The sequence below is a fragment of the Poecilia reticulata genome, chromosome 6, assembly GCF_904066995.2.
Source record: "Poecilia reticulata chromosome 6, P_reticulata-male-v2, whole genome shotgun sequence".
NCBI classification, from domain to species: Eukaryota; Metazoa; Chordata; class Actinopteri; order Cyprinodontiformes; family Poeciliidae; genus Poecilia; species Poecilia reticulata.
In genome coordinates, this window is record NC_088835.1 from 29,299,262 (window position 1) to 29,313,358 (window position 14,097).

Below are 14,097 nucleotides of genomic sequence, written 5' to 3' on the forward strand. Positions count from 1 at the left end.
AGACGACAGGAAGTGGTTGGAGGATGACGACGTGAATGTTTTTATTCACGTGTTATTTTAATTGTTTCTTATTTAATGGAAACACCAAGATTGTTTTTATTCGACAGTGGAATATCGTCAAAGTTTTGCATACATTTATAATGGAAACGCAGTTTCTGACTAATTAACACCCTTTAAAGAGGAAGACACATTTTGATTTAATATTTACCTATGATCTTTACTACATTATTTTTCTCCAGTTCATTTTTTTAAATTAAATGCAAATCAGCAAAATCAAACGCATTGTCTGATTTTTATTGGCTCAATTTCAGTACATTTTTCTTTATTGTTGCTTTTGTCAGTTTCAAGTTATTTCAGTAACTATTTTGGGACTTTTGGTCATTGGGTGTTTGTTAACCTCACTTCAGGTTAATGCTGCAAAAAAAAAGCAGCAATTCCTGTTTAAATAATCTCACACCACACAGGAGTTCTTTATTTCTCTTTTATTTATTTGTTTTCTTGTTTTTTTCTGTACTAGATTATTGCAATCTGGTTAATTCACATTTAAAAACCGGTCTTTACCAGACGCACTGAAATCAATGATAATCATTTGTACAATAACCATAACAGGCTCCATGTCTGGAAATCCCAAATAAAAATAAGAAAAGAGCAGAAAAATGAAAGAAAAGATCTGTATGTTTTTCTGCACTTTATTTTTGTTTTCATGATTTTTTTTGATAGTAATTACAAAAAGGGAGAAAATATATATAACAATCATAAAAAGGAAAGGTTGTTTGTGGGCAGGGTCGGGGATATTACGACTGGCAAACAATCACAACACAGCACGAGTACCTACTAACCGCAACAAATAAAATACTGAAGAAAAGGCAAAAAAAAGGACAAAAAAATAACAAAAACAAAGACGCAACAAAGTGAAGCTTCTCCTACAATCTATGGAAAGTATAACAAAAAAGAAAAACGTGTTTTTTATTCTGTTTGTTGTAAAATAAAATAAAAAGCATGAGTCAGGAGGAGAGGGCTTGGCAGGGACAATAAAAAATACTGCTGCACGTACAATACCTTTGTTCGCCCTTCTCCTCCCGTCATGTCGCTCTTACAGTTTCCCACTTTCCCCCTTTCTCTTTATTTAATAGCATTTCCCATTAATATTCCGTCACCCGCTGCTCCTAATGGCCGCGCCCAGTCGCGCGATCGTTACACTTTTACATGTGAGTAGCAAATGACACTTTGATTGGCTGTGATGTGGAGATGGGGGTCCCCCGCCGGCTGCGGGTCGGGGGCGCGGCTGAGCTGAGGGATCCCGCAGGGCGCCGGTCTCACTGCGCGTGCTGACTCAGTGTGTGGTTCTGCGGGGAAGAGACGGAGAACGGGAGCAAGAGTGAGAACACATGATGGGAGAAATAATGGGCTGCATGAGCGGAGAGCTTTCCACTAAACTACTACCCACACCCCCCAACACACACACACACACACACACACACGCACACACACACACACGCACACACACAGCAGCAGAACAGAAACTCAACCACCTCCCACAGAACCAACAGCAAGGTCTCTTCAGTTCAGTCAATCCGACAAAAGAAGAAAAAGAACCAAAGGAGTCGGCAGAAAAGTTCAGTTTTATGTGTTTCTGCAAACAAACACTACATTTTAATATTTTAGACAGTTTTTAATCAGAATCACCTGGATTTCTGTGAAAAGAATCAAGTTTTTCCAACTTTCGCCAAGCAGCAGCAGCAGAAGCAGGTTACACAACCTTTTTAAGTGGTTTTGACACATTTTTGTTTCCATAATTGCTTCACTTCACTGCCTGCATTTCCACTGACTGTAAAACTGAGCAAATTGGAATTAGGAAAATAAATGGGCTTAATTGAAACACACTTTTTGATCAAAAGGATGAGGCTGTATTCCAGTTAGTTTATTTCACCAAACTAATGGAGAAATTGAAAAAAATTTTTTGGATCATATGATTCACATGATCAACCTGATGTTACTACTGGCAGAGACGCCAAAGAAGACAGGAAGTGGAAGAAAAATGACGATATAGCATGTTTTTAATGACTTACTGTATGAACAAACTTATTCACACATGATTTTAAATGTGACTCTTAATGAATGGAAACACCTCAATTGCAAAATAGTTTTTTTCAGACATTAGCAGAACATCAACAACGTTTTGTTTACATCTGAGGTGGAAACGCAGCTACTGAGCTGTGGAAACATGCGAACACAACACAAGGTCCCAGTGTGGAGTTTTAACAAGAACGTTGGAAAGCAGATCATCATCCTTCCACTACCGTGCTTGACTGCATAAAATCCACCTATGCAGTTTAATCATAGTTAAACTGCATTGGTGAATGTCTAAAACTAAAGCGATCAATTAGATTAATCGTGAAAAATCAATTATTGAAATAATTGCCAACTAATTTAGTGATTGATTAATCGTTAACTGGAGTATGCAGACTCAAAAAAAGGCCATTTACTGAAACAGCAACTAAAGATTATTTTATTAATAGATTATTTTATTAATAGATTATTCTGACGATTAATCAGCTAAAAAAATTTGCCACATTCTGCAGTTTCATTTAACCACTGAAGCCTTTTTATACAATATTACAAATACATTAAACAATACAAACAAAATAATTGAATTTTATTTTTAAATAGGAAAATAAATATTAATTGCAGGTTGAGGAGTTTTGGTTAAAAGAAGGTTTTTAATCTTAAATGCAAAACATTTATGTTTTGCAAAGTTTTGGCTTAATAAATGCTTCTACTCAATTACTGTCCTTTGGCTGAATGGCCTTTTCTCAGTCTGTGTGCTTTAGTTAACGATTAATCGGTTACTAAATTAGTTGATTATTTCAACTGATTAATCACGATTAATCGTTTCAAACCGTAGCTCCTGCAGTGAAACAAATGTTGTTCCTGAAGTCTTCAGGACTTTACAAACCCAAGTTGTGATGCTAAAAGTTTTCTTCTAAGATGCTCTACTCTCTGACGCGGCATGAACTTTAACCTTTAACCTGCTAACATGTATAGCAAGAAGCAGCTAATTTAAAGTGCATTTAGCAGCCCAGTCTGAACCAGCATGGATTTAATCTGTTTTCGTGTTTTGGTTTCCGATGTTTCCGTCAGAACCTCGATGGAATCCCGGCGTGTTTATTCAGATGTGGCAGACCCTCGTGTCTTTCCATTTTGTGATTAATATTTTACAGAAAGCATCTCGGCACCTCTGAGACGCCTTCACTCACATCTCTCCAAAGGCATCAGAGCATCAACACATGATTACAATGAAAAAAAAAAAAAAAAAAAAGGTCCATCTTTTTAAAAAATTAAAATTCAGATCAGCAGCCAGAGCACAAACAGAAACTGATGGAGGGTCTCCAGGTAAAACGCTGCAGAGATTTACGACGAGTTTTATTTTAAATCAACACAGGGTGGAAAAAAATCAGCTAAAAATTATGCTTCCATGAACAGGTTAGGATATTTCTACGGCAGTGGTTCTTAACCTGGGTTCAGTCAAACCCCCGGGGTTTGGTGAGTCGGTCTCAGGGGTTCGGCGGAGCCTCTGCAGGAGGTAAAGACACACTTGTGTAAAGTCGTGATGACGCCCCGCTTTGCCATCACTTGCTGCAGAGGATCACGTTACATTGCTTAACCAATCAGAGGATCACGTTACATTGCTTAACCAATCAGAGGATCACGTTACATTGCTTAACCAATCAGAGGATCACGTTACATTGCTTAACCAATCAGAGGATCACGTTACATTGCTTAACCAATCAGAGGATCACGTTACATTGCTTAACCAATCAGAGGATCACGTTACATTGCTTAACCAATCAGAGCTGCGGAGGAGCCCTGATTGAAGGAGCTCCACTCAGCATGGATTTGAACTTCAGCAAAGCTCACAGTTTTTTTACCAAATTCTGTAGCTTTCAGTGAACTTCTAAATTTGCTTCTTAGTCGCATCTTTTCGGGGTTCCTACTGCCTCTAGTGGCGTGGGGGTGGTAACACAACTAATATAATTACACTACTAAATCAGAATACCGCAAAGTCTTTATTATCAATTATTAATTTTTCATTCTCTTAAGAATGTAGAGCTAATTAAATGATCTTAACACCTAAAGACCTTAAAGTGGTTCCAGTTTCTCTCGATGGCCAACCTGTTGAAACTGGCAAATTTTAAATACCTTGGGTCGTTCCTGGACAGTCGGCTCAACTTTGCTGAAAACACCGACTATATTTTGAAGAACTGTTCTCAGAGACTCTACCTTTTAAGAAGATTTAGTGATCAACTAAACTAGAGTCTAGTTGGGTCACCTCTATGTCTTGAATTTGGAGGAAAAAAATAATATTTTATCTATCGCTACAGAAGGGTTCAGTGAATGCGCATATGAAACTGGTGGGATTGGTACCTCAAAAAAGGTTAAGAACCACTGCTCTACGGTCAACACAAAACATATTAGTGAGATTTTGTAAAAAATAATTCTTAGACAATAACATTTTATCCTGCTCAGTTCTGCCTACTTTGAACTGTTTCAGGGCGTCTTGTCACTTTACATCCAGATAAACCCCTCTGACCACGCCTCCCCCCCGCCCCCAACTCAACGTTTTCACTAGCACAAGAAAATGGCTGAAAACAAATGCGACATTGAAAAGCAGAAGTGGGGCCTCCTACACAATCAAGAACGCAATGAAGCAATTTCTGGAAGGTAAGTCAACAACAAATCACTTGTCTTTTCCACTGTACAAACCAACTGGCGCTCGGCTTGGGTTGCTAGGAGACGAGCGGAACTCCGCTGGGGTTGCTAGGTAACGGGGCAGTGCCCTCTGTGAGTTAATGAAAAGGTTTTTGAAACGGCTCATTTTCAAGACGCCAAAAAACTTGAACTTATTGTAAAAAAAAACAGCTGCGGTGTTTTTTTTTTTTTTTTAGAAGCAGTCGAGACACAAATGGAAGTACAAAAATGTGCAAAATGTGAGTTTTGCATATTAGTTCCCCTTTAAGTGAATAAAACAGTAAAATCTGAAGGTTTTGAAACCAATGTGTCGTGTATTTGCTCTGCATCAGCTTCAGATGGGAACTGAACTCAGGATAATCTGGATTTGGCGGTTCAGAAGTTAGCGATAGCATTACATCTAAAGCAGGAGGACGGGGAGATGGTTGGAGGGATTTCTTTGGGAATGTGTGGAGATATTTCCTCTGCGATTCTCCCCAGATGGCAAAGCTTTCTCCAGACGAAAACACCTTCTGAAAATCTCTCTCTTTCCGTCTGCGTCGCACACAAAGACCAATTCCCACAGAAATCCTCTCTGCTTCCTCACAAACACACACAATTCCCAGCGAGCTCTTCCCCAATCAACGCCGCCCCTCCTCACCACTAAGAGCAGCTTTCTCAGATTAATCGCTGCTTCTCTCCGATCAGGAAGAAAAAAAACAACAGAAGTGGATAGGAGGGAAAACGGGGCGGACGGAGGGATGAGCAGACTGGAGCGGATGGGGCAGGAATGGAACGGATTAAACGTGGTTTGGGCTCGATAAAGACTTATTTGTCTTTCTACGGGCGCTTATCTAGCCGTGCATGTTTGGTTGAGCCCTTTGGTGCGTTTGTGGCGAGGCTTTAGAGGCTGAACTTGTCCATCCAGAGGAAAGTAAAGAGTATTAATGCCCCCCGCCCCGCAGGAGAGCAACATGCAGGCTGTGGCAGAAATACGGCAGCAAATGAGCAGAATCAGCAACGGGCCGGTGAGGAGGAAGTGTCCTCTCCTTGCGGAGGCCTCTGCAGCGAGCGGGGAGATCTCACTGGGGGCCGCTGACCCCATTATGATGGAAAACACTCCTCCTCTTCATCGCTTTCACCCATCCTCTGCCTCAGCTTCATGCAGTTCCTCCGGCAGCCAGAGGAGGTCAGGCTCATTCTGTTTTAAACGAGCCAGGAGAAATTCATCTGCGAGTGAAACCAAGGGAAAAGGTGGAGAGGTTTGGTGGACTGGGAGTAGTCCAGGAGGGAGGAATGACGGTACGCTGGACCAATTACGTCACAGAAACACAATCACAGAATTGGTTTCCGTGGTTCTTAGGGCTCAGTATTGATTAGGCAGAGGAATCGATCAGTGTGAGTCTGTTAGAGTGTGGCATCTCTTCCACACAATGCTCTGCTGGAACATCAATGCAGGCCTCATTTCTTTAAATATTGTAAGAACTGTTGGAGATATTTATTCTAGAGCTGCTCCGGTTGCAGATCACCAATTGACAATGTTTAAAAAACCTGACCTGGCAATTCCATCTTAGGCCAATACCGATTTCTTTTGTCTGAAATGTTGCTCAATATAGAAAGAAAGTTGCTGAGTTGGTAAATATTGTTATCTGCAAACAGACATGACCTGGTGGGCCCAAGTGTTGGACAAACCTCTCACTGGAGGGCAGAAGAGGACAGCAGACCTTTGACCTCTGGGTTGATAAGATCAGTGGAGAAAATTGGCTGTAACTATCGGCCGATCACAACCTCCAAAATTAAGGAAATCGGCACCAACGAATCGGTGCAACCCTAATTTAGTCTTTATTTTTATAAAGACAAAATTTTTTTTTTCAGGTTTTCAATTGGTTTGACACAGAAAATGTAACAAACGTTGCAGTTTTGTTCCCCAATCAAACCGAGTCTGCTGGACCATCAGATGTGAACCGTGAGTGAGACGAGCAGGGAGGTAAAATAAGTGAATCATTTTCTGCTACGTGTCCCACTCTAAAACAAATGAGCATGAATGAAGCACCTGGTTTGTGCTTTGGGTTTTATTTCCCGCTGAAAACCTGCAGGCTGCAGCAGGAAACAGCCGACCCGTTCCAGGCCTGCCATTGTTGTTCCTAAAGTGCTTAGAGAGAGCGAGGCTAAAGCCTGCAGAGCCGTGGGCTCATGGGAAATATGGCCCTGTCGCAGTCCGCCCCCCCCCAAAAACGAAAACATGAACAGATATGTGACCAGATTCACATAAAACAGAACCGGACACAGACACAGCGAATCCCAGGAGGAGCGGCAGAAAGAAGGATGAGAAAAAATCCATTCTGCTCTGTCACCTTTAATGTGCTGCTGTGTGTTTGTGCATGCAGGTATCACACAGGTATCTGTTTGCATGGGGACCGCTGCTGGAATCTGATTTGCTGCTCCGTAATGATGCAACCAGACCTTAAATCAGGTCTGCTCTCAGGTGCCAGGTCTGTTTTAGAAACAGGAAGGGGAAGCGATGCCGTTGGTGTGTCCGTGTGTGGCGGCTCCACCTTTCAGCGGACCGTCTGTCAGCGCAGGAATCTGTGTCAGATACGTGTGTGGGTTTCTTCAACGCCGCACGGAGGATCACCTCAGTCGCTCCTGTGGTTTTCCAAGAGTTTCGCTTTATTTTTAGCTGCAGGTTGAAGCTCTTCCAGCACCACTTTTAAGCGTTTGCAGCCTCGTCTGGAGCCGGCAGATGGGCCGTCTTCGTCCTCTTCCGCCGCTTCCTGGCGCCCCTTCAGCCCCGCCCGCCCAGGACAGGAAGCCGCCTCGGGAGCAGGTCAAAAATAAACCCAGCTCTCGACGGATCCCCGGATCCTCCATCCGTCTCTGTCTGCCTTCGCTTCCGATCAGCTCCTTATCGCCACGCAAACCGCGGATCGACTTACGATTAATTGGCAATTTATGATGGAGTATTAGAGCTACGCTAAGAAAAATATAAACAAAATTACAAGAATAAAGCCATAATATTACGAAAATATATTACAAGTATTCCCAGAATAAAGTTGTATGTGCAAAAAGTAAAAATAATATAAGAATAAAGTCATTATACTGACTATTCTCGTAATTTAATCTATTTACTTACTTAGTGTGACACCAATACATAGTCGTATCAATTAATAGTTTATTATATTAACATTAGTTCCAACTGATCAACTAATAACGTCCGCTTAGATCTTCTCTTAAAGGTGTAGTTTGGCCTCCAGCCAGCTGAGGGCGCCGCTGGTCTTTCTTAAGTGGAGCCAGTTGTAAGAGAAACAAAGATGGCTGTTCATGGAGGATGAAGTCTTTCACAGGTTTTATTCTGTTCATCTTTTCATTTTTAAGTTTAAAAATGTGGAAAAAAAACATCAAAAACTTTGTTCATTCAGTCAGTATTTTACAGAACAGGATTAGAGCCACTGAAATTCTGACTCTAATCTCAGAATTATGACTTTTTCAATATAAAGAGGTGAAAAGTCAGAGATCTGAGAAAAACATCAGAAAAGTTTTAATCATGAGAATTTGGTCAAAATGTTGGAAGTTAAAGTTTCTGAGAAATAAAAGTCAAAACTGAAGTCAGAATTATGAGATTATGAGAAAAACATTTGACCCAAAAAAATCGTTGTATATATATATATATATATATATATATATATATATATATATATATATATATATTTTTTTTTTTTTTAATTCAGCAAGTCATGGAAAGACTGCAGATCCTCTTAATATACAAAAAATTGAAGTTTTTAAGAAAATGGCCAAATATCAATGAGTTGATCACCTTTAGATAAATTCATTAACCGATGGTTTTAATTCCTAACCTCAGTTTTTTCATAAAGTGCATATTTCTGACATTCCCAGCATATGAAATTGGGCAGGCGACGACCCCGTGACCTCTCACACTGCATCCTGTTTGGGCCGCCCCCTCCCTCTCTGCCCCCCTGAGGGACTTCCCTCTCCTGCGGCTCCTGGCCCAACCAGCCGGGCCCGGAACGGTAAACACGACCAAAAATACACTCTCACTCTCAGCGTGACGGAAACGAGCAAACAAAAACATCGCCGGCCAGGCAGACGTCCGCGCTCCGAACCAGGAAGTGACCTCACTTCCAGCAGGAACGCCTGCGCAGAAACAAACCTGAGGGGAAAATATTCCAGGGAACGGCTGAGGAGATGTGGGATAAAAACAATAAAGCATTTTAAAGTTCGGCGTTCCAGAGGTTAGAGACGTGTTCAGGGGGAGCAGCGGAGCGTGCCGGCTTTCCATGTCGCTGTCATAACGGCATAAAACCAATTCCCTGTGAGGCGGACATGTTTATTTATTCTTCACGATCCACAGGAACCTGGCAGAAAGATGTGAACTGAGGCTCAGTGGAGCAGGAGGAAGACGCTTCTGTAGTCCGGAGCTTTGTTTTACACATTTCCTTTAGTTTGACTTCCAGGTAGATGTTCCCTGGAAGAGGCTGGAGCTTCAGGAAAATCCCAAAAAATGTGGAAAAACCAGGACAACCAACTCAGGTTAGAAAGAAAGGATGAGAAAATATGTTTACCAGGCGTCAGTGTTTTTCAAATAACAAACTAACCGTTAGAAGTAACTCGTTTCAACAATACTGAGAATAATAATAAGTAAAAAAGTAAATATTTTTTTAATTACACGATTGGATAAATAAATATTTCTGAAAATAATTTATATAAATTATATCAGTCTAAAATAGCATAAATAAACAGAAATACACAAACAAAATTATAAACAAAAAACTAATTAAATTGATAAAGAAATAAAAATAAATGAAAAATGACATTAAAATTACTAACATACATATATTTAATTTGTAGGCAATAAAGCTGAAATAAAAAATGCTTAATCAAATCTAAATAAGAAAACATTTAAAGAAATTTATTTTTACTTCAATTTTTTAATGTTTAGTTCAAAATAATGAAATAAAGATGACAAAATAAAGAAATATACTTTTAAAAATCTGATTTAAATGTTTCATTCAATCAAATTAGTTTCTAAATGAAATTAGAAACTAATTTCATTTAATATAAAATAACTAAATATCTTCTGTGTTGGGAATTATCTTAACTTTACTCTAAATTAAGTGATTTATTTGCAAACAGAGTCTGGATAGTGTTTCTTCACACACTAATAATCAAACCCAGTTATTGATTCTTTGATTGATTCTTCGTAGTTTAACAACAACGAATGTTTTCAGCAGAATCGCAGCAGAGCGGATCTTTTGTTTGGAACATTTTCTGTTTCTTCTCCCTGACGGAAAACATAAAAAAAAAAAAAAGATCTGGGGATTCAGAGAGGTAAAAATATGTGTGTGTGTGTGTGTGTGTGTGTGTGTGTGTGTGTGTGTGTGTGTGTGTGAGTCCCAGGTCCCTGCTCTAATAACACAGCGTTTCCCAGAGAGCAGTGGGGCAGCTGAGCACGCTCCCCTGGAACGCCGCAGGGATCTACGGATCAAATTCACACACACACAGAGCCGAGGGATGCACGGATCAGAGGGTACACACTGCGACTCCACACACACACACCTAAACCTTATTTCCCAGTTCAGACACACATACACACACACACACATTTCCATAATTCAGTTAGAGGGAGAGGCTCAGAGTCAGACAGAGACGGGATTATTTAAACGAAGCTCGTTTTGTAAAAACATCCGGAAACGAAGCAACCAAGAGCTGCTGGAATGAACATTTTCAGGATTTTCCATGACAGGTTTGATTAATTCAGGAAAACCTGATGTTTGTGACAGAAACTTTAAAACACCAGAGAACAGAAAGAGGAGAGGAGAATCATATTCCTCTTTTTAGCATATAATTAAAATATTAATTTGGCAATGATGGTAGGAGCGACGTCAGAGGTAAAAACAGGACAAATTGCTACATTTCAAAGTACGCAGTTATAGATAAATGAATAAATAAGTAAAGAAGTTTGTCTTCTTCCCACTTCATTTCGAGCTAAATGTGTTACAGTATTATTATATAACACATGACTGATGACTCAGACAGTGTCTGTATGTTTATTTCTGTGTGTATTTCTGTATATACTTACACACTTTTCACCTACTAAAGCGCATAATATGCATTTTTTTCCCTTTATATGGCTTGAAATAAAGCAACAAAGGTAAAAGTATTTCTTTCAGTTCATCAAAAAACAACAGGTGCAGAGACCAGGAGACCAGCTATGGGGGAGAAGCTGCAGTACAGCGCCTCCTGGAGGCTTGGGAAGGAAGTGAAACTGTCAGAGAATGTTAATGGACACATGAATATTGAACATCTTGTCAACACAGAATGTTAGTAACCAGCTGGTACAGACGAACATCTCCTGCTGGAATATTTAGACAAATCCAACCTTTGGTTAAACTGAAAATAAAAACATAAAACTATTTTCTTTCAGCAAAATCTTCCTTAATGGCTTCTGTATCAATTCCTCAAAGCAACCTATAAAGCAAAATTTAAATTTGGATCTCAAATGTTTCTAAAAACATCCGAAGCGCTTATAGAAAACCCAACAAGTTGTTTTTGGACAATAAGATCATATTTTTTGGTGTCTGAAAAATGAGCCACTTCAAAAACCTTCTGAATGTAACCCGTTACCTAGCAACCCCAGCAGAGTTCCGCCCGTCACCCAGCAACCCAAGTGGATCCCCAGCATGTTTGGTCAGCTGGTTTTACTGCTGTACAACGGCTGCTGGAAAAGACAAGCGTTTTGCTGCTGACTTTCCATCCGGAAGCCAATTCCTGTTGGCTGTGCATTAGGCTCCACTTCTGCTTTTCAATGTTGTACGGTTGAATAATTGCACATCTGTTTGCAGATACTTTCAGTTGTGAGTGTAAACATTGAGTTGGGGGGGCGTGGCCAGCAGCAAATTATTTAGGTTTAAAGTTTCAAGAGGCCCTGAAACAGCTTCATCTGAATGTTTCATCTGCGTATTGAATCGATGTATGAATGTGTGAGAGTCACTGGGTGAGTGAGGCTCCAGATTAAGGTGCTTATAGTGGTCTGGAATATATATGAGTGTATATACATACTATAAACTAATTATGTTAAACCAGGAGTAACTATGCTGTTTGCTGTTTGCTCCTGCTGTGAAAACTGTTGTTGGAGTTCTGATATTTGCAGCTGAAATAAACAAAGAGAAGAGAGCAAAACTAAAACTGAGTCGACTGTGAAGCTGGAGAGAGAGAAAGAGAGCGATCCAGGAGGACGTCAGTGATCAGGGCCACAGCATCTCTTATTTACACACACACACACACACACACACACACAGAGCAAAAACATCTCTTATTTACCAGCTTACGTCTGCACTATTTATGGGACGCTGGGGAGAGGCACAGAAGAGAGGAAGAGAGGAGAGGGGCTAAAATATGCATAGGGGCTGGATCTTCTGGGACGGCGGAGGGGAGTCAGACAGGAAGAGGGAGGAAGTGAAAACTGTGGCAGGAGCCGTGATGGAGAGGAGTGTGTGTGTAAGTGGGGCTGAAGGAGCGAAACCAGGAGGGAGGAAGGGATGCGTCCCGCCTGCTGACACCCCCGGGTGGCGCCGCCGCGTTTCTGAGCCGGACATCATACGGCCCAAAAGAGGCCAGAGCCTTTCCTGCCCGCCGCCGCCTTCCATCCATCCATCCCTACCTCATTAAGGCACACACACACAAATTAGCCCATTCCACTCTCTGGCAGATGTGCACACACACGCAGTAACACCCGCGTTAACCTCCACAGCCGAGGTTCTCCATCTCCCCCGGTCGGCCTCTCTGTCTAGCCCACTTAGAGCGCCCTCCCATGGGGCGGTGGAGCGCGGCAGGTCAGGCTCCGGCTGAAGGTTTTCACACACACACACACCGACGCACACACACGTTTGGGCCAAGACTGGAGAGTAACAAGATGGATGCTGGGAAATCGCTGCAGTCAGACTAAAGCGGCTGAAAACGACGCATTAAAAACAACAAAAAAATGTTTTCTGTTGATCTTAACAATGTTCGCTGCCCTCTGTAGACCTGGATGTGAAAATGGCTGCAAATGGATGCACAATTATACATCCGTACATCTTTGAAAAGCAGAAGTGGAGCCTCCTGCACAACCAATAACGATAACAAAAAGGATACCATCTGTAGCTGCAATATGACCTTTAATAACAGTCGACTTCAACACAGATGTCAAACTTTATTCATCTAAAAGTTTACAAAAAAGTCAAATAAATTAGTGTTTTAGAATTTGCCAGGAAAAATAAATTTCAGGGAAGCAAAGTGCGCTAAATTTATTGAATTAGCTAACGCACCTGATAGCGGATTAGCAGAGACAAATGTGAGCCGTCAGGACTTTGTTTTTTGCATTTTTGATCCTTTTTCTGATGATTATTCACTCAATGACACATCGATTACCGTACCTGCAGACAGATACGGACGGCTGAAGGTGAAGTTCAATAAAAATGATACCATCTGAAGCTGGATTAAGACCTTTTCAAACTTTTTCACGCGTTTCTTCCAGTTTAAAGATGATCTTCAGGAAGTTCTGAGGATCTCTCGTCAGTTTAACAAAAATGATTCGTGGTTTTCCTCAGACGGCAGGAGAGAGCCGTGATGGAGGTTATCCGGAGTGTGTGTGTGTGGACATTAACCGACAGGGTCCGGCGGTCGCCCTGCTGCTAAATGGCCTGGCCGGCCATATGCCCAGCACCTCTGGCACTACATCACCTCCGCTTTATGTGCCTGACTGAGTGGCTTTCTCTTCGGGGGGACGGGAGGCCTAGCTGGCCGCCTCAGCACCACATCATCACTACAGCGGTTATACATTATTAGCTTTCAATAATTATTCTCTTTTTTCCCACTTTCTTCACCCAGAATGCTTTGAGAACGTAAACTACAAACAAAATGTGTGCTTTTCAGACTATTCAAAAAATCTGGTATGGGTCGCATAACTGGGAAAAAATGGGATTTGAACCTTTTTGCATGCAGTGTTTTCCCACCTGGTGTTAAATTTAATTACTTCTGATAATCCTGTTGTAGTTTCCCTGATTTGTAATTGTTTGATTTGATTGTACCTTTTTTAAAACATATGAAATTTGAGAAGTTATTTTAACCTTGTTTTTACAGTTTTGTAATTCCCATCGCACAAATGGGAATTACAAAAAATAAATGTGCTTCATGGAAACACTCACATTTTTGTTGAAAAGTTTTGCAGCAGTGTTAAAACAGAAATATTTCACAAAACTGAAGTGGAGACACTTTTTCCCATGGAAGAGGATTAGGGCCATTGAAAAAAAAAAGTTCTGACTTAATCTCAAAATTCTGACTTTAATCTCAAAATTCTGAGAAAAAAAGTCA

General features: G+C 40.9%; 1 protein-coding gene across 4 annotated transcripts in view; it reads right to left on the reverse strand.

The window, feature by feature from the left end:
- Positions 1–467: 467 nt before the first annotated feature.
- znf423 (zinc finger protein 423) overlaps positions 468–14,097 on the reverse strand; it is a 188,404-nt gene continuing 174,774 nt past the window's right edge. For all 4 annotated transcript variants that reach the window (XM_017305362.2, XM_008412529.3, XM_008412528.3 and 1 more), the window contains one exon: positions 468–1,346. In XM_017305362.2, coding sequence (XP_017160851.2) covers positions 1,317–1,346 — 30 coding nt within the window. In that variant the 3' untranslated portion in view covers positions 468–1,316. The remainder of the gene's footprint in view (positions 1,347–14,097) is intronic.